The sequence below is a fragment of the Carcharhinus amblyrhynchos genome, chromosome 5 (assembly GCF_965287045.1).
Source record: "Carcharhinus amblyrhynchos chromosome 5, sCarAmb.v2.hapA, whole genome shotgun sequence".
Lineage (NCBI taxonomy): Eukaryota > Metazoa > Chordata > Chondrichthyes > Carcharhiniformes > Carcharhinidae > Carcharhinus > Carcharhinus amblyrhynchos.
This window is the reverse complement of record NC_137328.1, coordinates 82456392-82483757: the sequence shown is the minus strand read 5'-3', so window position 1 is coordinate 82483757 and position 27366 is coordinate 82456392. Positions and strand designations below refer to the sequence as shown.

At 41.8% G+C, this 27366-nt stretch overlaps 1 protein-coding gene across 8 annotated transcripts in view; it reads left to right on the top strand.

Annotated features, from left to right (window-relative positions):
• cast (calpastatin) overlaps positions 1-27366 on the top strand; it is a 187096-nt gene that overhangs the window by 142841 nt on the left and 16889 nt on the right. For 6 of the 8 annotated variants that reach the window (XM_080189095.1, XM_080189091.1, XM_080189092.1 and 3 more), the window contains 13 exons: positions 1593-1688; positions 2066-2128; positions 4531-4656; positions 6823-6879; positions 11610-11699; positions 13243-13338; positions 13756-13818; positions 14354-14479; positions 15952-16008; positions 18372-18461; positions 19065-19160; positions 21374-21436; positions 25480-25626. In XM_080189095.1, the coding sequence (XP_080045221.1) occupies positions 1593-1688; positions 2066-2128; positions 4531-4656; positions 6823-6879; positions 11610-11699; positions 13243-13338; positions 13756-13818; positions 14354-14479; positions 15952-16008; positions 18372-18461; positions 19065-19160; positions 21374-21436; positions 25480-25626 (1170 nt within the window). The remainder of the gene's footprint in view (positions 1-1592; positions 1689-2065; positions 2129-4530; positions 4657-6822; positions 6880-11609; positions 11700-13242; positions 13339-13755; positions 13819-14353; positions 14480-15951; positions 16009-18371; positions 18462-19064; positions 19161-21373; positions 21437-25479; positions 25627-27366) is intronic. The other 2 variants (XM_080189093.1, XM_080189094.1) reach the window with 2 other exon arrangements.

Below are 27366 nucleotides of genomic sequence, written 5' to 3'. Positions count from 1 at the left end.
TTTAGAAGGCTGAGGGGGGATCTTATAGAGACATATAAGATAATGAAGGGGATAGATAGGGTAGAAGTAGAGAGATTCTTCCCGCTTAGAAAGGATAGCAGGACTAGAGGGCACAGCCTCAAAATAAGGGGGGTGCAGTTTAGATCAGAGTTGAGGAGGAACTTCTTCACTCAAAGGGTAGTGAGTCTCTGGAATTCTCTGCCCATTGAAGTGGTGGAGGCTACCTCGCTGAATATATTGAAGTCACAGGTAGATAGGTTTCTGATAGACAAAGGAATTAAGGGTTATGGGGAGAAAGCGGGAAAGTGGAAGTGATCCACTTCAGATCAGCCATGATCTTATTGAATGGCAGGGCAGACTTGAAGGGCTAGATGGTCAACTCCTGCTCCTATTTCTTATGTTCTTATAATGACTCTACACCCAGAATTCTTTGTGTTGGCAGTGGCACTTATTGCTGCCTGACAGTTACCCAAGTTATGGTATGGGGATTATTAATTAAAAATTATCTTAATAATTTTGTATCTCCCAGCAGAGAGGATAGGCAATTGGCACTTTGCCAATTTGCCAAGTAACTTGTGCAATGCCACCTAATTTTGTACCCACTTGCCAGTCTGCTTCTGTTATGGGGTGGGGGGCAGTGGGGAATACGCAGGGTGGGGCTGGCAAGGTGTGATTTGGGGGAGGGAGTTGTGGGGGTGCAGGGCATTTAACGTTTGAGCCTATGTTTCTTTGTGGCTAGTTGGGATATCACCATTGGTGATGTTCATTTTATTGTCTATTCAGCATGGTTTTAAGTGGATTCTGCTTTGGTGGTTTTGTAACCTTTTTCTGAAATAAAAGTGCGATTGGAGTGACCAGTTGTAAATTGATCAGTGATGCAAAGAAGCAGGAGCAAAATCTGTGCTGTATGATCTTGTGCACTATTTATAAGGCTATAGGCACCATTCCATTAATAAACCTCAATGATAAAAGCATTTCCCTGCAGTTTGTCTTTTGTGAATTTAATATTTCACCAACCAGTCATTAATCTTGATGGATATTCTGCAGCAGCCCATTTAGCCTGTGAAAGTCTCCTCATTAGATAATGAAATCCTTGGTGTAAAATGTGTATGTCTGTGAAGACTTGGATGTGAGTGGCACATATTAGAAATGAAGGCACCTATTACCTCCGATCTTTAACCAAATCAATCCTTTGGCAGCTCCTTGCAACTTGGGCGAATGACTGACTGTTCCTTCCCCTGTTCATTGTGTTACAATCTCCATTGGAGGAAATGGTAAGACAGATTCACTAATTGAGCTCCAAAGGAAGAAATTACCAGCAAGATTTCACTTTCAGCAACTTGTATTTTAACACAAATCAAACTGATGAATTCAACTTTTTTGAGAAAGCTTGAATTAAATAGCAGTGGACTGCATGGAGTATCTTCCAGCTTTTCTTCATTGCCGTTGCTATAGGTTTTTATAGGGAGTTTGTCCAGAATCTTCAATTGTTTCCTAAATGTTGACTTAACCAACTCTATTAGTTGACAGAAGCAAAGTGTGTGTATATTGAACCTTAATATTAATTTACATTTTATTTCTTATACGTTCAGGAATCAGATGCTACTAAGAAGAAGGCTGAAAGAGTGGGAGAAAGAGAAGAATCTATACCTCCTGATTACAGATTTAAAGAGCAACCTGATCCTAAGGTTTGGGCAGACAAGTGATTTGAGCCAAGTCAATAATTATTTTAATAATTTTGCATTTTCAAAAATTGTCTATGTACAGAACATCTAGACAAATTTCTACAGTAATGTTTCAAAATTCACTTGGTAATTTTGTTGGGATAATAGAAATAATGCTGATACCCTGCATCGCAAGGAATTTTGACAGTGATAACAAAATAAAACACAACATTCCTCTGCACTAATTAATCCTGCTACACAATAACTGTATGCCTTTGCAATTCAACTTCTTAATCCAATGAGGTTCACATGACATCATGCATCAATGTTCTCTACAATTTTGTTGCTGTTTAATTCTGTTATCCCTAGAAGAACCTGATCGCATTTGTTTCTTGTAACAGGGTAAAGATAAAGCAACCTCTTCCTCCACCGATCCAGGAACAAAACCAAAGGCAACAGAGAAGGTTTAATTTTACTTATTCTTGAAAGAGGATTTGATTCTCTACAATAAAACTCTTCAAGACACCACTCCATAAGACAGTGATATTTATGCTATTATTACAATAAAGGTAGTGGTTGGTTTTTATAAAGCATGCTACTTAATGACAAGCTGAAATCAGTAATTAGTACTCCAGTTGTTGCCCAAGATTGAAGGATCTCACATTCACAGAAAATGAAGGGTGTCAGTGACTTCCTTCATTTGGTTGGGTAAAAAAGATCAGAGAAATATTAAGTATTTGGAACATGAAGAATGACAAAGAGGAGTAAAATAAATTTACCTTGTCATAAACTCATTCCCATTACATCACCCACCACCAGAGCATTTTCTTTGTTTTAATTTTCATTTGATTTATTATTGTCACGTATTAAAACACAGTGAAAAGTATTGTTTCTTGCACACTATACAGACAAAGCATACCGTTCATAGAGAAGAAAACGAGTGTAGAATGTAGTGTTACAGTCACAGCTAGAGTGTAGAGAAAGATCAACTTAATATGAGGTAAGTCCATTCAAAAGTCTGATTGCAGCAGGGAAAAAGCTGTTCTCGAGTGGCTTGGTACATGACCTCAGACTTATGTACCTTTTTCCTAAAAGGTGGAAGAGAGAATGCCCAGGGTGCGTGAGGGCCTTAATTATGCTGGCTGCTTTGCTGAGGCAGTAAGAAGTGTAGATTGAGCCAATGGATGGGAGGCTGGTTTGCGTGATGAATTGGGCTACATTCACGATCTTTTGTAGTTCCTTGTGATCTTGGGCAGAACAGGAGCCATACCAAGCTGTGATATAACCAGAAAGAGTGTTTTCTATGGTGCATCTGTAAAACTTTCTGAGAGTTGTAGCTAACATGCTAAATTTCCTTAGTCTTCTGAGAAAGTAGAGGCGTTTGTGGGTTTTCTTAACTAAAGCATGGGGAGACCAGGACAGGTTGTTGGTGATCTGGACACCTAAAAACTTGAAGCTTATGTTTAACAATCAGAATTGAAAAGGTTTGAAAATAGTAGTTTTGTCATAGTTTCTCCACAAATGCCAGAGTCCATATCCTGTAAATTTAATAATTAAGCTTTGTTCTATTTAGAGGAAATGGCATCTCATTACTTCACTTTTGTGCGGAGATGCTGACTCTTACTGTATATTTGCACTTTGGAGCTGAGTGCTTTACTATGTGATTCCAAATGCCAAAAATGAGTTTTGTGGACACATAAGGTTCAGTTCTAACTGAACCCTGCAGAAGGACAGAACTGCAAGAGATGCATAAAAACATGCAAGTATACAAATTAGGAGCAGGAATAGGCCATTTGGACCCTCGAGCCTGGCTGCTCAGTCATTTAATAAGATCATGGTTGACATAATTGTGGCCTGAGCTTCACTTTTTGCCTACCCGTGATAACCTTAGATGTCCCTTTCAATCAAGAATCCATTGACCTCTGCCTTCAAAATATTCATTGACCCTGCCACATATCCACTTTGTGAAAGAGAATTCCAAAGAGTCATGAGTGAAAACGTTTCTTCTAGTCTCCATCTTAAATGGGTGACCCTCGGCCAGGAAAATTCCCAAAAAAATTCTAAATGCTGAATTCATGTAAAAACTGGAGTAAATCCTGCTGGTTTTTTTTAGCAGGACTTTCAAAATAAATCTCCCACACTGTCTCCGTCACAGAGAGCCCCAGCGTTAATTATACTGAAAATCAGAGAATAGGGCCTATTCCCCCTGGAGAGGCTGACAGCATAGTGCCGAGCAGACCACTGCGCATGTGCTGATCTCTGTTATGACAGATCGGCATAGGCGCAGTAGCCCCACACTGCTGGTCTACCCCTACAACCTCACATCACCGGTCGTGCGACACTCCCCCCAGTTGCTGGCCTTTCAGATGTCTCGGGGCCAGCTCCGACCCTATGTCCCTTTGCAAGTCTCTTACATGTTCTAGGTGTGGGATTGACAGAGTCTACTGCACACTTTCTCTGGGTAATATGGCATCTGAGAATTTAAAGGATAGGAAGGATAAATTGTGCAGCTAATGGCCATTGTTGCAAATGATTTTTTTTTTTCTCAACCAAACGAAAACAGAAAATGCTGGAAAAATCTGAGCAGGTCTGACAGCATCTGTGCAGGGAGAATAGAGCCAACGTTTCAGATCTGGATGACATCAGAGCTAAGAGCGAAGAAAATCAGAAAAGATTTATAGTTTGAGGGTGGGGGGGTGCTGTAATAGAACAAAGGGAATGTAAACGAGGATAAAGAAGTCTGGGAGAGGTGGTAAAAGTGTCCATTAAATAATCAGAATGTGTGCTTTGCTCCTGAGGATTTGAGATCTTTGTATCTGAATTCTATTGAGATGGTTTGACTACATTTATTGTTTTGTTATTACAGAGTATGACAGAAGATGATGTCCTGGACTCTCTGTCAGCAGACTTTGTCAAAAGTTCTCCAGCTCCAGTTTCTAAATGCTCAGCTCCGACCTCTCATGCTGCAGCTCCGCCATCATTGCAGAAGGAGGTATGTCTCCAAACTTAAACTGTTAGGTTGCTAATTCTTCAGGCCACTGCCTGATTCTGGTTTTGCAATCTGCCTAATGCAAGCAAATGGAATAAGGACACATAAAGGTTAGATTTTGACTTGTGGAGTCATGTGAAATGAGTGGTAGAAATTATCCTCTTCTACATTTTTCACACCTTTTATTTCTGTTGATTTTATTTTTTTATTCTCCCATCATGACATATCTTCCCATATGACTCTTCCTTATTTTCTCTTCCAACATATTTTTGAAGCCAAAATTTAATGAGTAATGTCCCTAACCTTGGCCTGAATGTTACACTCACTGGGCATGAAGTGACAACTTATCTGGTTCTGCCCGCATATGGCAGAACAACATCTTTTCACACAAGAGAGCCTTGTAAGCACAGGCCATTGTGAAATACAGCCAGGTATAGATGCAGCACTGCCAACTCAGGTGGGAGTGTGACAAGTGTTGTGTCAAATGGTGACTGGTGCCAAGTATAAAATGAGACTGCCAGAAGTTGAGTGATTTCATAGAGTCCCAACTGTGCAGAAGGAGGCCATTTGGCCCATCGAGTCTGTATTGACAACAGTCTCACCCAGGCCCTATCCCCATTAACCCACATATTTACCCTGCTAATTCTCCTAACTCTAAGGGACAATTTAGCATGGCCAATTCACTTAATCCATACATTTTTTAGTGGATCCTAATGGAGCTGTTGTTGAGAGTGAAAAGTCTGGCACAAATATTGGCCACAGCACTGAATGGGCAGAGCAGACAGGATGCCAATGCTGGTGGGCAATCTGCCCCATGATTTTCCAACGACTGCCTAGTGGAAGCAATGAGTTCCTGTTGTGAAATACTCATGCTGCAGGACGGCAGGTGGATGTTATCCCTTCAGGTACAGAAAGCCTGTTACCTGTCCAGATGAGTGGGCATGATTTGGTGTGTTGCACGTGGACCTAGTACCACAAAAAGTTTATTGATCTTCTGCGCTGCACAAGGGTGAATGTTAACTTCACATGGAACTGAGTATAGATGTCCTGGAGGGTTGGCAGAAATCATGGTGCTCTGGGGTATGAGCTGCATTGTGCCAAATGGCACATACTTATGTGCCCGGCAAGGGTGGGAGATGTTGCCACTTATATGCACAGGAGAGTGAGGAGTGCTGATCTGATGGGAACCTCAAGCTGGCTCTCCAGTCTTTGGGAGGGGGAAGACAGGGAGTCATGAGGTTGGAATGGTGTTGCAGATGGTGTAATGAATGCATCTGTTTACATTCAAGGCAAAATAAACCATAAGTGCTGGAGCGCACGTGAATAGGTCATGGGGTGATCAGCAGCCTGACCCTGTCCAGGCTTTGGTCATGAATGCCCTGGACATAGAGTGTGAGTGAGGAGTAAGGTTGACGGGCCTCTGAAAGGAGGACAGGAAGAGTGTAGTGGGCAGATCAGATTCAGGCTGTGCAAAAAGGGCAGGGCTGTGCCATTGCCAATGAGAAGTTCAAATCCTGAGTACCTGTCACTATAATACCCAGTGCCTCAGTGAGGAACGTATCCATTTTGGAAAGCCATCATCACGTTTGCACAGACAGCTAGTGAAGATATTCTTAACTGACATGTTCGATTTCTCACTCAGAAGCACGATCCTCCCCACACATGGCTGACCCTGAGGACCCCCCTCCTGGCACCCAAGGAGGAATCGCCAAGCGATACATCTCATCCATTCTCTGCACCAAGCACCAATGCAGATACAGACTACAACAGTCCAACCATGTGGCATAATGATGCTATGATATCCTTAGAGTGCTGGAGTGCCCTGTGGCACTGGAGCTCAGACATGTTGAGGTTGCTGGATCACTGCCTATACACTCTGGCAGCAGGATGGCCATCCATCTCGCTCTCATCGAATCATAGAATCCCTATAGTGCAGAATGAGGCCATTCGACCCATCGAATCTGCATCAACCACAATCCCACCCAGGACCTATTCCTGTAACCCCACATATTTACCTGCTAATTGCCCTGACATAGGGTCAATTTAACATGGCCAATCAACCTAACCCGTACATGGTGATTGAAATTAAATTGTAGAAACTTGAAGCAGTTGAATACAAACATGTGGATGGGAAATAACAGTTGAAATGTTCTTTTCTTATGTACAAAGGCACCTCTAAAAGCTTCGACGGCTGCCTCGGTTTCTGCAAGTCAGAGTGGTACTGAGGTAAGGGGTAAAAGAATAAAGCGTGATACATAGAAATTCCTGCTTATAGTTGAAACATGTGTTATGCGTTTGTGTCAGTTCTTATTAACTCACTGAAACTGTGTTACATTGTGTTCATGTATTTGCTGGAAATATTGTTGCGCGATATTAAATATTGAAGTCACTGTCTCCTAGCGTGGGAAATGGGCAAAGAAAAAGCAGCCATGTAGGAGAACTCATCCCAGTAAACAATGCTTCTCTGTAGCCCCCAGCATCATTCTCCAATATACAACATAAAAACTGGCAGTGAGGCTGAATTGCTGCTAGTCACCTGGGTGAAGAAATTTACTGAGAAAAGTCAGACACAGCAAAGTTAAAAAAGAAACTTTTCACAGACCAAATGGGCTGGGTGTTATATGAATAACGATAATCTGCCGCACATCACTTCCTGAGCTGGGGGTGTTAAGTAAAAGGCTGAAGCTCTCATTGTTATGTGAAAGAAAAATCAAGGTTGTTGTGAAGTGTGCATATGGGAAACTTGCATTAAGAGAGCAAATAGTGGGATTTTCGGCAATGTGAAACCCGTTGATGAAAATGTGGAGTAATGGAACTCCTATACTGAGCGTTTTGACTACATTGTGCAGACAAACAAAATGACTGAAGCTATTAGGGTGCTCACTTTGAGCCAGGCTTACTTACAGATGAATGTGGACAAGCAGTCACAGGAACCTCTGACAATTAAGACTTTTCCGATACTGAAGATTGCTGTTTGGTATCCCACCTGCTCCTGCAGTGTTTCAAAGGGCAACGGATCAGATCCTGAGTGGACTGAGAAAAGTCCAGTGTTATCTGGATGATATCCTAGTCACTGAAAGAGACAAAGAGAAACATCTTCAGAACCTGAACTCTCCAGAGATTGGAAGACTATGGTCTGAGAGTCTGCGAGAACAAGTGTGAGTTCTTCCACTTCTCTGCTAAGTATTTGGGGCATGTGATTGATGCCATCAGCCTTCACAAATCTCCTTCAAAGATTAAGACAGAGGCGCCTGCACCAGAATATTGAACAGTTGTGTTCCTTCCTAGGATTGTTGAACTACTACAGAAGAATTGACAACCATTCTGAAACCATTACATTATCTCTTGTACCAGAACAAGAAGTGGGCTTGGTCAGATCAGTGCAATAATGCCTTCATGCAAGTAAAAGAAACGAGACTCAAAACTGAAGTTCCTACACATTTTGATCCTACTCTACTCCTACTGTTAGTTTATGATGCATCTCTTTATGGTGTAGGAGGGGTAATCTCCCACATCATGCATTGGATCTTGAGTAACTATGCACATATTGAACAGGAATTCTGTCACTTGCAGCAAGTACAATGCAATGTACTTACAGTATTAGATACCGACAGTCAAGTCTACATCGTAATGTGGATGGACTTTCAAGATTGCCATTGCCAGATAATTTGTCAAACTGCTCAAGTGGGAATATCTTCTACTTTGAATAAGTAATCAATGCACCTATCACTTCTAGACAAGTGAAGAAGCATGCTCAAAACCATCTGATACACCCAGAAATGGTGGATATAGTATCATGAGGAAGGACCTCAGGTCCAACACAAACCTGAAGTCGTATTACTTCAGGAGATTAAAGATTTGAGTTCAATCAGGATTTCTTCTGTGGGGGCTGAGAATGATCATTCCGCCATCGCTGAGAAAGCATGTATTAGAGGCCTTCAAGGCCTCATACACATGAAATCATACACATGAAGGAAATAGCAAGAAATTACTTCTGGTGCCTGGGATTGGGTGGAGAAATTAAAGAGAAGGATAGAACATGTTCTCCTTGTGCAAACGTAAGAAACCTGCCACCCTTAGCACTGTGGCATCCTGCGAATGGCTGAATAGGCTTTGCAACAAGTGCACATGGAGTTTGCAGGATCTTTGAAGGACATAAGTTTTTAGTTAAAGTTGATGCTCACACAGAGTGGCCAGAGGTCGCTGTGATTAAATTTACTTCGTCGGAAAAGACTGTCGAGATGCTGGAAATAGTTAGTTGGTTTGGATTTCCTGAACAACTGGCAAACAATAACAGACCTAAGTTTGTCGCACAAGAATTTGAAAGTTTCTTCCAGGAGAATAGTATTCAACATATTAGGTCCACATTGTATCATCTTGCTCCCAATGGATGAGCAGAATGTTTCGTCCAAACCATGAATCATACCTTGAGAGCAACCAGGGAACAAGGTTTGCTGATCAAACGTCTTATCAATTTCCAACTAATGTATCGGAATACCGCACAATCCATGACCAAGACCTCTCCTGTATCATTAATGGTGAAGAGACAAATACGATTAGCATTCAGCCTGTTGAAACTTCCTGAACCTAAAGAGATCATTCAGTGGAATTGTGGGAAAGCAAAGGATAATTTTCCACCAAGGACAAAAAGTTTTGGCTAGGAATTACTCCACAGGAGAGAAATGGGTTCCTGCCACAATCCTTGCACAGACTGGACCTGCATCTTATACCATCCAGACCAGAGATGACGTTATCTGGAGGAAATACACGGACCAGCTGTTGGCTGGAAGAACAGATCCACTGGAATCGGAGCCTGTGGAGAATCCAGGTTTGAACAGACAGCGAGGAATTTTCTGGCTATTTACATCACGGAGATTCTCTGGTTCCGCTGCAGTGAATGGAAATTTGGCTGAGAGCCAAATTCTCAAGCTTCACATGCAGCATTGGCAGGGCCCGAACACTCCTAGACAGACAAATTTACAACCAGCTGAATTTTACAGCTGAGACTCGTACACCATTCCCAACAAGCTTTTAGCTGATACCTTTGGACTTCATTTCCTATAGGATGCTCATTTTGTGCTGGTTTCTATCTCTACCTCAGATCTCATAGGATTCATAATAAATCCATGTTTCACATTCCCTGTGACTTTGTGCATCCTGAGCCACAGCAATGATCAGCCAGCAATCGTTACTCTTTCTTGTCGCTTGTAAGATATTTTGTCTCTTTAAATATTATAACTCTCTCCTCCTGTGACCTTCCACCTTGACAACAGCATTCTGAGATTCCACCCCGTCCCCTCCTATTCCTGTCTTTATCCTGCCTCCTAGTGAAATTAGCCATGAACAATGGACTAACTCAAGGAAACTCATTAGGGGAGGTATGACTTCTGGGCTAGGGGTGAACCCAGTGGGTGCAGGGGAGACACAAAGGAAGTGCCCCCTCCCCCTTGTGGGACAGTAAAAGCTGTTGGGTTACTCACTTGGTGTGGGCAATGGGTCATTCCTGCTGCAGACACTGAAATGGCCATTAAAAGATTAGAATTAGAGTGTAATTTTGAGATTAGAAAAGTTGCATTGACCAAGTGCTCTGTGATCAATTGCATTCATATTGAGGACCACTTCAAATTGAAAGCATACTCCATTTCTCCTTAGCGTGGCGAGACTCCAGAACATAATCATCTTAATATTCAGTGCCGTTAAGATGTTAATAAAATAAAATGCATCAAATAACAGGTTAAGGACACATTTTGAATAAAAGATGTATTGATGACCTGCTGAAATGTTGTAGATGATCCTCTGATCAATTGCACTGATTTTGCAGAATGCTTAAAATTTAAATTCTTCCACTCCCCACCCACAAATGCTTCCAGATACTGGAATATTTGAACTTCATAGAAACACAGGGCTCGATATTACCATTTTCATTCTAAGTGCTGAATCTTGATGCAATTCAGATCCAACATGGAAATCTGCTTTCAGGCACCCTAATACACACTAGCCTGCAAAAAAAATCATGAGTCTGAATTGTGCTGTGTGCAAGGCTTAGCACCCCCAGAACGATCGGAGCTCTGAACTGTGCATGCACAGTCAGAAAAAAATTAGAAAATCATGCCGCTGTCACATCACTCCCAGGCCGCAAAAAGTGTATAAAGCGGCCCAGGAGCGATGGCCCCCACAGACATTACCCCCACCCCTACAACGTAACTGTCCCCCTTATCCACACACACACACACACACACACACACACCCAGACCCCCACCAGCTACGCAGAACGATCGTGGCCTCCTGCCCCCTTTCCCCACTGGTTGCTCGCAGAATGGTAGTGGATCCACCTGACCACCCCCCGCAACCCTCCAGAAAAAGTTCGGGCTTCCTACTACACCACCACCACCGCCACCACCCCTCCCCCAACCAGAAAATGATTAGGCCCACCTGCCCCACCAGCGATCAATTTGGCCTGCCTCCCTCTCCCCACATCTGGACACGCGAACGCGATGGTAAAGGTGGAAGTGCTGATAAAGTTGGGCAGGCAGTTCATTAATTCAATTTAAATCGCTGTTGCGCCCATTTCGGGTGCAAATTGGACCACAGCCATTACTAGACCTCGATAAAGTGGCCACCTCGAGCCTCAACATTGGTAAGGCGTTAATGAAGTAAAATACATCAAATAATGGACTTGCTTCATTAACAGCTTCATCTCTGCAGTTATTATTGTACTGCAACTTCTAAAACAACCTCATACATAAAATTAGATCTGGGATTTACAAATTGATGATTCTAAAAACACAAGTTGTAATTATCTTCCTTTTCGCACCCAATGTCAAGGCTTCTCACCAAGAACTGGAAGCTGGACAAATACCCATTATGATTAAACAGCAATTACTTGGGTTCTCCTTTTGGTAAATATTTCAATTTACGTGTGTCTGAAAATTAATACGTGTTTTGTATTTCTAAAGGATAAAGATCCATTTGACCTGCTAGCAGATACACTGCCAACTGAAGCACCGGACACTTCAGCCCCCAAATACACAGGCCCTGAAGTGAAGGTATGAATTTGATTTGTCTCCTGATACATTCAATGGTTAAAAATTTCTAGTAAACCGTCCCATGTATTGGTCAGTATTTTGGCCGGGATTAATATACATCTGGACATTTGGAATTAGCCTGTTGATAAAGCTGTGCTGCCTCCAGTCCATTGCGGTCACAGTAAAAGTAATTCTGCTTCTAACAAATTAACTGCCTGATCTTCAGAGATGATTCACCAGCAGGATCCCTGACTATCTCAGGGCCAGCACAGTAAGATGTCTCACAACACCAGGTTAAAATAAAGGGCATACATATAGACACAGACTCAGTAGGAAGGCTGCAGAGTTTGGGAATTTTGCCAAACCAGTTTGTGTGTGAGTGCCTGTAGCTTTTGTGTCTTTGAACTTGCTAGGTTGCCAGGGAGAGAATGTGACTGTCTTCATCTCTGTCTGCCACTCCTCAAATAATACAATACCAGGCATCTGTTGGAAGTATGAACTTTCTTCTGATGCTTCAATCTGGTTTCTCCTTCTATTTAGATGGTGATTTGATGAAGCTATATATATATTACTGCAAGATTCAATATGAGACTCTCCCTCCTTCAATCTAAAGAGGTAGCAAGGTAGCTCTCTCTCTCTGCAGCCTTCCCATTGAGTCTGTGTCTATGTATGCCCTCTTTGTTAACACAACTCTTCACTCAGTTGAAGAAGGAGCAACAGTCCGAAAGCTTGTGCTACCAAATAAACCTGTTGGACTTTAACCTGGTGTTGAGACTTCTTACTGTGCTTACCCAAGTCCAACGCCAGCATCTCCTCATCATATCTCAGGGCCTGCAGACTTTGTGCTGCCCCTGTGTAGCAGAGGGAGAATGGGGGGGGGGGGGGGGGGGGGGGGCGGCGCAGGTAGAGGGATCCATGGACATAATTCAAGAGCAGGGAAAATCTGTAAATATCCAGGAGTTGCACTATAACTAACTCAACCTGTATCAACAAACCAAAAGAGGTGAACCCATCACATCATTTGGAATGATCTTTGACATGAGTTTGACTGCTCTGAGGAAGCTTCCTGTTAGGACATGACCTTAAAAGAAGAAACCAATTGACAACAGAGAAAGAGATGTGGGTTACCTGCCTAACAGGGAGAAAGCTGGTGAATGGTGATACATTCTGCAAAAGGGCTCAGGGTAGTTTCTCCTGGTTCTTTCTCCTCCTTAGCTAATCAAACCAGGAACCAGACTGGAATGGGAAAGAGTAGAAATATTGTGGAAAAGGGTATGTAAGTTTGTAGTTACATTGATAGAAATGTAATATTGTTATCTCCCTTTTAATTGAGTGTCTGCCACTTTGCATACACCTTGCAGGGCTGTCATAATCTCCAGGCATGGCACCAATCATAGCAACCCACATCAACTGGTGTAGATATTTATGAGCACTATATAAAGATGAATTTTCAGTGCAATTAAATAATTATCTAACTATTCCATTCTATGAATTATTCTATGAAGCATTGAATATGAAGAGGGAACCCTAATATTTATGTAAACTTTATCTTTCACATTTTCAGGAATCAGATGTCATTAAGACAAAAGTTGAACGAATGGGAGAAAATGAAGAATCTATACCTCCTGATTACAGATTTAAAGAGCAGCCTGATCCTAAGGTTTGTTCCAGCCAATAATTGTTCTGTTACATTCAAAATATGTCTTATGTATAGAACAACTAGAAATAGTTTTCAATGGTCTACTGCAAAAATAAATTGCAATAGTCGGTTTGAAGTAGAAATCACTATGAAACATCGGTCACACTGAATCTGGCAGTACATTGCAAAAGGTAACTTACTGAATTCTTCAATCAGTATACACCTTTATCCTCCAGTGTTTGATCCAGCTATACTTTAAGTAGATGCTATGGTTATTTAACTTACTGACTGGATGTGTATACATCACATTTTCATTTGACTGAGTTTTCTTTAGGATGTTGAAATATTTTATTACATTTGTGTTGTTCCTGTAGCAGCGATTTTCAAATTTAAATCATTCTGAGGCATGTGAGAGGAATCTGATCTTTTTTATAACAGGGTAAAGGTAAAGTGGCCTCTTCCTCTACTGGTCCAGGAGCAAAACCAAAGGTCACAGAGAAGGTAAAGCTCAAACTATGTTTACCTTGACAGAGCATTTGGTTCTGTATGATACAGTTCTTCAGAGAACTTCATTCCATAATACATTAAGGGCATAAATGCCGTTGATTTAAGGTAGTGGTGGACATATGCTATCAGATACCACTTAACATCATGCCAGGTTAGAATCAGCAGTGATTCTCCAGCTATTGCCCAAGGTAGGGGAACCCCACACTCTCATTTGGTAAGCTTTGGAAATTTCAAAAATGGTGAATGTATCTGACCTCCTTCCTAGTTTGGGGCAGAAGGATAAGAGAACTTGGATCAGAAAATGAAATTCAGCTCAGCAGAAAATCATGCCCATCACTTCTGCTCCCCACTGCTAACATAACATTTGAGACCCTAAAGGAGGAAAGCATCAATTATGGACTTAAAAGGCAATTATCACTAAAGGAATTTTTTGTGTTATGCTTTTGCATTGAGAAATTAATGCTTTGTATCTGTGTTCTTGAAATATCTTTGAGATGTATTAACCATATTTATTGTATTGATAACACAGAGTATGACAGAAGATGATGTCCTGGATTCTCTGTCAGCAGATTTTGTCCACAGCTCTTCAGCTCCGATTTCAAAATGTTCGGCACCGACTTCTCACTCTGCAGCTCCGCCATCTATGCAGAAAGAGGTATGAAACATGGGCAAAGAGGAAGTTCATTTAGCCCTGCTGTTCCACCATCTAAGATTATAAACTGTTAGAAACTGAAGGGTGGAATAGGTTAGGAATTCTTAGGGTCAATTCTTGTTTATGCTTCCTTTCAATAATTTTTTAAGGAATATGGGCGTCACTGGTTAGGCCAGCATTTATTGCCCATCACGGGTTGCTCTTGACAAGGTGGTGGTGAGTTCCTATGGTGTAGCTACGTCCACAAAGGCTGTTAGCGAGAGAGTTCCAGGATTTTGACTGAACAACTGTGAAGGAATAGCGATATATTTCCAAGTCAGCATGGTGTTAAGAATCCCACTGATACTAGACGTGAGGGTATCCCAATACCCAAAAGGGTAACTTAGAATGCCAGTTCTTAATTTTTTTAATTTGTAATTTGGTATAATGTGAGGAAAGGTATGCAAATCAGTGACAAAAGGTACAGTCTTCTTGGAATCATCAAAGAAAAGAATGTTTGTTAAGCTATGAAACACAAAAAAAAGGCCACAATATAAGATACAACTAATACAGTAATGCCTACTATACACACACAGTATATCTGAGTTAACCCTGTTCCACTGTTATCAATGTTCTTAAACTCTGAGAATGTTCCTTTTCACAAAACAACACATCATATGGGTTGGTAACTTTACCAGCCAAACCCAATGAATCGTTACCACACCAAGTTGTATCTTAAGAAGCTATTCCTCTGGTTCAGCATAGAATCTCTGAGCTTTTCAAAACGATAGTTTCTCAGCATAGGAGTCTACTTTCTGTTTCCAGCTGAATCTGGCTGTGATCTTAGTTGCTCATCAGCTATCCTTCTCTCTCCACTTTGAACTCTTTTTTCTGACGGAAGAGGGTGGACATTAGTATGTCAACAAAGGTCCCTATACTGCTGGGATTTTAGGTGCCTGCCTGCCTCCTTTGCTCCTGTAATGTTTTTGCGTTTTTGAAGGTCTAGTCTATTTCCCTACCTTTTACAGTGTTCCCCCACGGCAGTGCCAAAGTCTGCCCATTCTCCAGGGAAAAATACCTCATCTGATAGTCTTATAGTAGGTTGTTCCTGTTGGCGAATTGGGAACTGCCTGGTCCTGCTTCCTCTGCACATAACATGAAATAATGACAATCACTACCTGGTTAAACCTAACACGCGGTAGATACAATCAAAGCAAATAGTTCCAAAGTCTATGTTGTAAACCGCCTAGCTTACCAATTGCAGCAAATCACCCTCCCTCACAATATAGTTAACTGACTAACATTTTCTTAGTCTTGACAGTTTTCTCAGACATTTTGCTAGTGTGCTGGTTATCTGATTTCTTTTAAGTCTATAATTGACATAACATCACATTTAAGTTCTTACAAAGAACAAGTAGAAGTGCTTTTGGAAATCTGAAGTAGTTGAAATGGGCAAGCTGAAATAATAGTTGAAATTTCATTTCTTTCTTACAAAGGCACCTCTGAAATCTTCAACAGCTGCCTCAGTTTCTTCAAGTAAAAGTGGTGCTAAGGTAAGCAAGAAAATATGAAAGCTAGGGATTTCTATTTGCAACAAAAATAAGCCATTGGTTATGGCCTAACTTATGGAAAAGGGATTAAAGTGAGGACGGAATCTAAAACAATCTCCTTCACCCGCGAACAGGTGTTGGGAAAATTATTTGACCTAAAAGCTGGCGAATCCCCAGGACCAGATGGCCTCCATAGTAGGGTCTTAAAAGAAGCAGCTGCAGAGATAGTAGAGGTATTGGTTACTCATGTTCCGAAGTACCTCTGAATCTAGAAGTGTCCCAGCAGTTTGAAAAGCTTTATTCAAGGAAGGAGGGAGACAGTATGAAACTGTGGGGGCGGGGGGGGAGGAGTTAGCCTGAAATCTGTCAAAGGGAAATTGCTAGAATTTATTACTAAGTAGATTTTGTGGATACTTGGAGAATCATAGTGTGGTCAGGCAGAGTCAATGTGATTTTGTGAATGGGAAATGATGTTTGGCTAAGTAATTAGAATTATTTGACGGAGTTCCAAGCAGGGGTGGATAATGGTGAACCTGAGGATGTGGTGTATTTGGATTTCCAAAAGGCATTTGCTAAGGTGCCACATCAAAGGTTACTTCACAGGATAAGAGCACGTGGTACAAAGGACAATATTCTAACATAAGAAAAGGATTTGTAAGCTAACAGAAAGTAGGGATAAATGGGGTCTTTTTCCAGTTAGTGAGCTGTAACCAGTGGAGTGTCACAGGGTTCAGTATTGGGACCTCAACTATTTATAATCTATATTAATGATTTGGATGAAGGGACTGAATGTATGGTAGCTGGATTTTCGAATGATTCAAAGTTGGGTAGGAATGTAAGCTCTCAAGAGGAGGTATAAGATTGAATTTTCCGACTGTTCACACTGGCGGGCTCTTCTGGTCACACGACAGTCTACCTCTGTCATGGGTTTCATGGTGGCATGGGGTACAATCAAAAGGAAATCCAGGACCAGAAGATCCAGCAACCAGTGAATGGTGTGCCATTTTCTGCTGTGAGAAACACGAGGCTGGAAATAACCCCTCCAACCCCCAAGTCCACTGAGTCCATAAAGAGATATACATTAAGTGAGTGGGCAAAAATTTGGGCCATGCAGTGAAATGTGGGGAAAATGTGAACTTTTCCAGTTTGGCAGGAAAATTTGAAAAGCAGAATGTTATTTAAAAGGGAAAAAAAATGCCAAAGTCCGAGCTACAGAAGGATCTGGGTGTCCTGGTACATGAATCACATATCACAGATTTAGCAAATAATTAGGAAGGCAAATGAAATGTTGCCATTTATTGCAAGGAGAAATTAATATAAAAAGGAAAGTTTGACTGCAGTTGTACAAGGCCTTGGTGAGACTGCACCTGGAGTACTGTGTACAATCTTGCAGAGCAACTTTACCAGAATTTGGCAAAGTATCAGTTCCAGAGAAACAGGCCAGTTTGCTTCCAGATCCTATCACATGCTGTCAAAAAAATACTAGCTGGGTATGTTCCACGCTGTTATGTAGAGGGGCGTGGCTTAAACATATCAGCAAAGCCTGGCTGCACAGAGATCAGGGCGCCCTGATCATAACAAAATAGAACCACCCCCCATCCCACCATGACGGCCTCCTGTTGTAAACAAGGTTTGAAAATATGCCTTGGGCTCAATATATAGTGAAGGGGTTGGTTAATAATATGCACATGTATAGAAACAGGTGTGAACCTGATTACATCGAGGGGTGGCGAAAATCAGATATCGCGATCTCGCCAGATCTTGAGCTCCTGCCAGCATTCCCATGAATGGCAAGAGTGACCTCAAGATCCCACCCTTGGTTTCCTTATATGAACAAGGATAACATTGGATTAGAAGCAGTTCAGAGAAGGTTCGCTCAACTCATTCCTGCATTGAAGAACTTACTTATTAAGAAAGGTTGAACAGAAAGGGGCTATAAGAGGTGATCTTATTTAAACCTACAAGATCCTGAAGGCATGAATACCAGAAGGATGTTTCCACTCATGGCGGAGATTGGAACTAGGGGACAGTTTAAGAATAAAGAAGACTCCCTTTTAAGACCGAGACAAGGAGAATGTTTTCCTCTCATAGGGTTATTAGGCTATGGAATTTTCTTCTCCAGAAAGCTGTTGAGGCTGGGTTATTGAATTTATTCAAGGCTAGGAAGCTAGATTTTTGATAGCTAAGGGAGCCATTGGTTATGGAGGCAAACAGAAAAGTGAAGTTGAGACCACCCTCAGATCAGCATGATCCCATCGAATGGGATAACATGCCTGAAGGATGAATGGCCACTCCTCCAAAGTCCTATATTCCTAAATGTTTTAGTTGGTGTTTGTCAGAACTATAAAAATGTCTCATTTTTATAGGGTGAAGATCCATTTGACCTACTTGCGGGAACACTTCCATCAGAAGCACCAGACAATTCAGGTCCAAAATACACTGGTCCCCCAGTGAAGGTACAAATTAAAAATATTTCCTGATACTTTCAGTGCTCGAATAGCTTTGCTGTTCCTGCAACATATGTCAGGTTTTTTGATGGAGCAAATATGTATCTGTAAAAATCTGTAATCAGACCAAAACAAGTTGAAAATACAAAGGCTGTTCAAGTGGAGACATGTAGCCTCTTTTACAGGACCTACCAACTGACCGTCCTCCTGAGAGCAGATTGTCACCTACCATCTGTTGGGCCTCAGTTGGAACTGCACACATTTGGGTTTGAAGCAAATTGAAGTCAGGTTTGAAATTTTGAAAGGTTGTTCCATTCTCCCAACCCAAATCGATCCATTTTTGAGAATTGAACTTACCATCAATATCTCTACCTCATGCATCTACCTGTTTTGTTTGAGCTTGGATTGAATAGCAGTGAACTGCACATGAACCATCCTCCAGCAACAAGTTATTGGCATGGTTGTCAATTGCTAAAGATTTCTACAGGCAGTTTTTTCAATGGAGTTGAAAAAATTTCTAATTGAGCTCATTTCAATTTAGTGAAGTATAGGTTATAGATATCGAACTGTAATACAGGTTATTTATGTAACCTTTAATTCTCACATTTTCAGGAATCAGATGCTACTAAGAAGAAGGCTAAACTGGTTGGAGAAACTGAAGGATCAATACCTCCAGATTACAGATTTAAAGAACAACCTGTTCCTAAGGTTTGGTCCACCAACTGATTTGTGTCAAGTCAATAACTGAATACTTCAAAATATGTCCTAATACAAGGCATTAGAAATATTTCTACAATGGCTTAATGTTTAAAAAAACTTATTATGTTGATGTGATAGAACTGCTCCTGCTATTACAGGTCATTGGGAATCTTTTCAAAGTAAAGTTTATTTATTAGTCGCAAGCAGGCTTACATTAACACTGCAATGAAGTTATTGTGAAAATCCCCTAGTCCCACACTCCGGTGCATGTTCGGGTACACGGAGTTTGGGTATTTATAATGACCAATCCATCTAACCTGCACATCTTTGGACTGTGGGGGGAAACCAGAGCACTCAGAGGAAACGCACAAAGACACTGGGAGAATGTACAAACTCCCCTCAGACAGTGACCCAAGCTGGGAATTAAACCCGGGTCTCTAGTGCTGTGAGGCAGTAGTGCTAACCACTGTGCCACCATGCTGCCCCAATCTGATAAAATTGCAAAAGAGCAGTTGCTGAAAAATTATTTGAAAACTGGAATTAGTACATCAATATGCTTTAGTAATTAGACCTCAAAATGACCAATGAATTATTGGTTAACATTTAGTTTTTTATTTATTCATTCATGGGATGTGGGTATCACTGGCAAGCCCCTCACTAATTGCCCTTGAACTGAGTGGCTTGGCCATTTCGGAAGACCGTTAAGGTTCAACAACATTGTTGTGGGTTTGGTGTCACATGTAGGTCAGATAAAAGGAAGGTTGGCAGATCTCAGAGAAAGTAAGGATGGCAGATTTCCTCCCTAAAGAACACTACTGAACCAGATGGGGTATCTTACAACAATCAACAGCTTCATTGTCACCATTACTGAGACTAGCTTTCAACTACAAATTTATTAGTTGAACTTAAACTTTTAGCTGCCATGATCGGATTTGAACCTTTTTCCTCAGAGTATAAGCTGATCCTCTGGATTGCCAGCCCAGAGGATCACCATGCCACTGTCTCTCCCGCACCACCTGCTACCCTTGCTCTTCTAGGTAGTAGAGGTTGTGGGTTTGGAATGTGCTGTCAAAGGGGCCTTGGTGCAGTACAGCTTGTAGATTGTACACACTGCTGCTACTTTGTATTGGTGGTGGAGGGAGTGAATGATTAAGGTTGTGGATAGGGTGCCAGTCAGGCTGCGTTATCTTGGATGGTCAGAGAGTCGTGCAATCAGAGGAGTATAAAACACAGAAAAAGGCTCTTCAGCCAACCACATCTGCACAAGTCAAGACAAAACACTCAACTATTCTAATCCCATCTTTCAGTACTTGGCCCATAACCTCGTATGCACTGGCATCGCAAGTACATGTCTAAATACTTCTTAAAACATATGAGGGTTTCTGCCTCCACCAACCTTTAAGATGGTGAGTTCCAGACTCTCACCATCCTTTGGGTAGAAAAGTTTTTCCTCATATCCCCTCTAAACCTCCTGCCCCTCAAATTTCTGCCCCCGAGCCATTGATCCCTCCATGAAGGGGAAATTTTCTCCCAGTATACACTACCTCTTTCTCTCTTTTATACATCTCAGTCATATCCTGCCTCAGTCTCCTCTGCTACAAGGAAAACAACCCCAGTTTATCCAATCTCCCCTCATAAGTAAAACTCTCCTGCCAAGGCAACATCCTGATAAATCTCCTCTGCACCCTTTCCAGTGCTATCACATCCCCCCAAGATTCCATTCAGGATTCCTGAATGGCACAGTATACTCTAGCTGTGCCTAATCAATGTTTTATGTAGTTACAACATAATCTCTCTTCTTAAACAATATGCATCGGCTAATAAAGGCAAGTATACCATATGCCTTCTTAACTACATTAATCACCTGTCCTGCTACCTTAAGTGGTCAGTGTACATGCGCACTGTGTTGTTCTTCTTCAGTGTTGTTGCACTCATCCAGGTAAATGGAGATTATTCCATTGCACTCCTATCTTGTGCCCAGCAGATGGTGAATAGGCTCTGGGTAGTCAGGTGAGTTACTTGCTATAGAATTCCCAGCTTCTGACCTGCTCCTATAACCAAAGTTCAGTTCCTGATCAGTGAGGTTTAAAATGACATCACGCATCAATGTGCGCTGAATGTTTTGGTATTTTACGACATTTATTTTGCTGCTTTACCAGCTGCTTTCAATTTTAAATAATTGTTGCCCTTAAGAATCTAATGATGTTTGTTTGTTGTAACAGGATAAAGGTAAAGTAGCCTCTTCCTCCACTGGTCCAGGAGCAAAACCAAAGGCAACAGAGAAGGTAAAGCTCACATAATGAATTTTCATAAAGGGGCATTTAGTTCCCTTCAGTAAAACTTTACATAACTCTGTTCCATAAATCAATCATTCTTTACGAAATAGCAGAATGAGAAATAATTTGAAAACCTTAAAAGGGTTGATATAGGGGGTGATTCTCCAGGGCTGCCAGCTCCACACTGGAATTCCAATAAATTGGGCGTGAGGACCAAATTGGGATTCCTGCCAGGCTTCAATCCCGTTCCAGTCTCCTGGCCCACCGCCCTCGTAAAAATCAGTTTCTCGGCCGGAGCGGGCGAGGACCAGATGTCAACGCTTTATATAAATTAGGATGTAGTTTGCAGGCTGGAAGCCTAATTCAGTCCCCCCCCCCCTGTAATGTCTTTCCAACAGGCACTAAATAGTACAGGTTGTGATAAATATGGACCTGGTGCCTTGGACTCTGAGGGGTTGTCAAGGAGGTGAATACAGTGCCCATGAGCCCTGATGCAGCTGCAAGGCTGCAGAGGGAGAGTCCCCAAAGGAACCTGTGGTTTGGATGGGCTCAGGTTGAGGGAAAGGGGTTAACTTTGGGACTATCCCTCGGGATGATAGTCTCTTGGTTGGACCTCCTTTTTGCCCTGGGAAGCATGGAGATAACTCTTAGCATGGTGATTTCTGGCATCTTTCTGTTAAGAATCTTTATTATTGTTTGCGTTTTGGAAAAGCTTTGAAGTGCCCTGGTCACATTAATATACATGCCCCTAAACACATAGAAGCCTTCAAAAGCTTGATTTCAGAAGCCCAGGTGTGACCAAATCCCTTTCAAGTACTCTGATTGACCAGCAATCATCAGCTTCACTGGGGGGGCGGGAAATTACCCTGCTTTCTCTCATCAGCTGCTGCTCTGAAGTCTCTTCGAACTTCTTTGACAAGGGATATTAGTTTCACTAGGGAGATCCCTGTAGCTTGAATGAGTTGCAGCTTCTGTCTGGCCTGTCTGAACTGCTTTGATTGACAGTTTCATTTGCTCCGTTAGGGTTTGTCTATTTATTCACCTTCCACTCCATTGAGTTGTACAAGGCTGTTTGACTGACAGTCCAAATCACATCAAAGAGGGAATGAGCCGGGGTTGTTTATATAGCAAACGGAAGGTGTGTTTAGGTGTTAAAAGCTTTTTGACCCACAACTCCAGGAGGGATCAAGGTTGATACAATTATTTCACACCTCCTTAACCCTGAATTATTTCCTCTTTGCGCCACATCTGTTCAGTGTAGCCCTATTTTTCTAACACTGCAGTCTCATTTCAGGTCCCTGGCCATGCTGAGAGGCCTAAATGCTTGGGAATGTTTTGTTTACATTCAATTTCATGCTCCGGTACCCTTAAGCTGCCTCCTGATTGACAGATTCAACCTATTTCACAGCAGGAAGCAGCTTTGTTTGTTCATGGTTGGTTAAATCTGAAGTGAAGTTCTTCTTCTCCAACTGCAGTTTTCTTTAACCAGGCTTTCTCTTTGATCTCAAGTGTCTCCTTGTGTCAGGAGCTGCTGGTTCTACCTGCAATATTTAAACAGGCTTCTTCTTTGTTCTGAAGATTTTTTTCATAGTTGGTTTTCTTCACTCTCTCTTATGCTGGAACAGCGTGCCTGAACTGAAGGTAGCTTTCAGCCATAGAACATAGGAACATATGAATTAGTAACAGGAGTAGACAAATTCAACTCTTTGTGCCTGCTCTGCCATTCAATCAGATCATGGCTGATCTCTCCCTGGCCTCAAATCCATCTCCCCACCTGTTCCCCACATTCCTTCATCTCTTTTTTATTAGAAATATATTTATCTCCTTCTTCAACTCATTAAATGATTTAGACTCCACCGTGCTATGGGGCAGCGAGTTCCACAAATTCACCACCCTCTGCAAGAAGTAGTTCCTCGGTATCTCAGTTCTAAATCTACCATCATTCAACCTATATATGTGATCTTCTGTTCTAGATTGCCCCATAAGAGGAAACATTTGGTCTACATTTACTTTTTCAATCCCTTTTAAAATATTATATCCCATAATCAGATCCCTGCTCGTCCTTCTAAACTCTAGCACGTACAAGCCTGTTTAATCTCTCCTCATACATCAACCCCTTCATTCCAGAGTCAATCTGGTGAATGTCTCTGAAGTGCCTGCAAAGCTGCCATATCTTTCTTCAAATAAGGAGACCAAAACTGGCCACAGTACACCAGACGTGGTCTCACCAACACACTCTACAATTGCAACAACACTTCTCTACTTTTATACTCCAGTCCTTTTGCAATAAATGCCAACGTCCCAGTTGCCCTTTTTATTATGTGCTGCACCTGCAAACTTACTTCCTGTGATTCATGAGCTGAGATACCCAGATCCCTCTGTCCAGATGCATTTTGCATCTGTTTTCCATTTAGATAATTTGCCTTTCTATTTTTTCTGCAAAGTGGATAACCTCACACTTATCTACATTAAACTCTATCTACCAAAAATATGGCCCATTCTCCTAGCCTATCTATATCTGTCTGTAAGATCTTTATACCCTTTGTCTGCTTTCCCACCTATTTTAGTATCATCTTCAAATTTTGTTATGTTACACTCTGTCCCTGATCGCAGATTATGTCTATAGATTGTAACCAGCTGAGGTCCGAGGACTGACCCCTGTGGCACCCCACTAGTTACATTTCACCAACAGAGAGGGTCCCATTTATCCCAAGCCTCTGCCTTCTATCAGCCAGCCAATTCTCAATCTAATCTAGTACCCTACCCCCAGTCACCTGTGATCGCATCTTCTGGATCAGTCTTTTATGCAGTACCTTGTCAAATGTCTTCTGGAAGTCCAGATATAACACATCCATAGGTTCCCCACTATCCACCCACCTGGTTACGTCCTCAAAAAACTTAAGCAAGTTTGTCAAGCATGACTTGCCTTTCACAAAACCATGCTGACAATAGTGGATTGAGTTTTGTCTTTCCAAATATTCAGCCATCTCCTCCTTAATGATCGATTGCAGCAACCTCCCCACCACACAGATCAAACTAACCGGCTTATAGTTTCCTGTTTTTTGCTTCTCCCTTTCTGAATTGGGTCATCACATTAGCGTGTTTCCAATCCACTGAGACTTCACCAGAATCCAAGGAATTTTAGAAGAGGCTGATATCACTTGCCCTGCCTCCCTGGCGGTGCCCCTGCCATCCTGGCACTGACACTCTGATATTTGTCACTACACTTCTCACTACTTTTATATTTCATTCCTCTTGCAATAAACACCAACGTTCCACTTGCCTGCCTAATCACTTGCTGTACCTGCATACTAACTGTATGATGACATTTCGATCCCTCTGTACCATTGAATTCTGCAATCTTGCTTTTCTGTTCTTCCTGACAAAGTGGGAAGTTTAAATTTTTCCACATTGGAGTCTGCTATTTTTTGTGTGCATTTTGTTAACCTGCCGATATCCATAGAATCCTACAGTGCAGAAGGAGGCCATTCAGCCCACCAAATTTGCACAGGCCACAATCCCCCCTCAGGCCCTGTCCACATAATCTCATGTATTTACCGTAGCTAGTCCCCCTGACAATAAGGGGCAATTTAGCATGGCCAATCCACCTAACCCGCACATCTTTGGACTGTGAGAGGAAAGCAGAGCACCCGGAGGAAACCACGCAGACACAGGGAAAATGTGCAAACTCCAAGCAGACTGTGACCCAGGCTGGGAATCAAACCTGGGTACCTGGCGCTGTGAGGCAGCAGTGTTAACCAGTGTGCCACTGTACCCCTATATCGCTTTATAAACTCTTTAGCTCATCTTGATAACATGCTTTCTTACCTACCTTGGTTTCTAGCGACCATACATTCCACCCATTATTCATACAAATTATTGACATGGGTAGCATCACATGTAATTGAAGGGATGGGGAAGTTGTGCAGTTAAAGACAATCACTGATATTAATGGCTTTTTTCTTATTTTCTGCTTCTCTATTGAGTGGTTGAGGCCTGTGATTCTGTGAACCATTTGAGATGGTTTAACTACATTTATTTTGTAATTACAGAGTATGACAGAAGATGATGTCCTGGACTCTCTGTCAGCAGACTTTGTCCAAAGTTCTCCAGCCCCAGTTTCTAAATGCTCAGCTCCGATTTCTAAATGCTCAGCTCCGACCTCTCACGCTGCAGTTCCACCATCATTGCAGAAGGAGGTATGTCTTCAATCTTAAACTGTTAGTGACTGAAGGAGCAGGAGGCTGGGAATCCTGAGGGCCATTTTGATTCTGCAATTTGATAACCACGTGACCAATAATAACAAGTGATCATTAAGGACCAAGAAGGAAATCAAAATAATTTATGATATTGGAATTTACATGCTACTGCTGGGCCTGTTTTCAGCAGGGGTGCAAGTAAATTAGGGCCTTTGCCCAGCCGACCATCTACCCATCCATTCTAGAGCTCCCCTCCATGACATGCCATGTGTAAATAAATAATTAATTAGTTAAATCAAAATGATGTTCTGACTCATTTACACAAATGAGTAACATGGTATATGAATTTCAGTGCCAGTATGATGCTCAGTATGTAGGTGGTACATCCCAAAGACTGGTGGATCATATTAAACAGCACATTCGTTCCGTTGCTTGCAGTGGGCAAGGTACAGATCGCATCCAACCAGCCCGTGCTTGCAAAACTCAAAACAAAGTGTCTAACATTAGATATGTTTCCACCATTAGGCAACATTGCTAAATAATCCTCAGTGTGCTATAATTATGCTGATGACCAATTTAGGATTTAACTGGTCTTTCAGTACGGTGCATATATGAATACATAGGGCCCAGTTCTTTGCTGACAGAACATTGCAACTGTTTCAGCTGAACAAAATAAGTGACAGCCATTTGCTGCCCGTTCCTCAGGGCAATTCCGTGAATAGTCAGAGTCAAGTTACTTGGTTTAAATTTCAAACAATTTTAGCAGTTACCTATCAGTCACTGTCAGCTGGTGCATTCTCTATGGCAATGACTCTACCAACAAATGTGCCAACCAATTAGCACTTTTTTCGTACAGTGTAAATTTGTTGAGTTCCCTCGCATTGTATTCTTCAAATTATACCAATAGGTGTAAGAGGAAAAGCTTTGATAAAAGCATTTTTTTCAGCAGTAAGGATCAATTGAACTTGACAACAAGCCAATTAATCATAGAATCCTACAGTGCAGAAAGAGGCCCTTCCGCCCATCGAGTCTGCACTGACCACAAACCCACCTAGACCCTACACCCATATCCATACATATTTTACCCGCTAATCCCTCTAACCTAAGCATCTCAGGATAGTAAGGGACAATTTTAGTATGGCCAATCAACCTAACCCGCACATCTTTGGACTTTAAAGCCAAATTAAAGCAATTAAAGCCAATAATATATTGCCCACAACATAATTTGGTCGGCTTGGACAGGCAGGAGATTTTTAAAGAATTTTTAAAAGGGCAGAAAGGAAAGGGAGGATACTTCTTTTTTGGTGGGGGGTGGTAGTAATTACCCTGAGCCAAGTTGTTCCAGTACAGCTACACCATTGGCATCTACCCAACAATGTTGAAAATTGTCCAGTTATGTCCTGTTCAGAAAAAGCAGGGGAAATCGAACCTGAACAGTTACCAGTCTACTCTCCAATCATCAGCAAAGTGATGGAAAGTGTTGTCAAGTGAGATCAAATGGCATTTTGCTCAGCAATAACCTATTCACTGATGCTCTGTTTGGGTCACTCAGCTCCTAAACCTCATTACAACCTTAATTCAAACATGGACAAATAAGCTAAACTCAAGATGTGAGGTGAGAATGACTGCCCTTGACATCAAGAAAGTATTTGACGGAATGTGGCATAAAAAAGCCCCAGCTTTTTGGGGTAAATGAGAATCCGATGGGAGGGCGGGGTGGGGGAGGTGGTGTTGCACGGG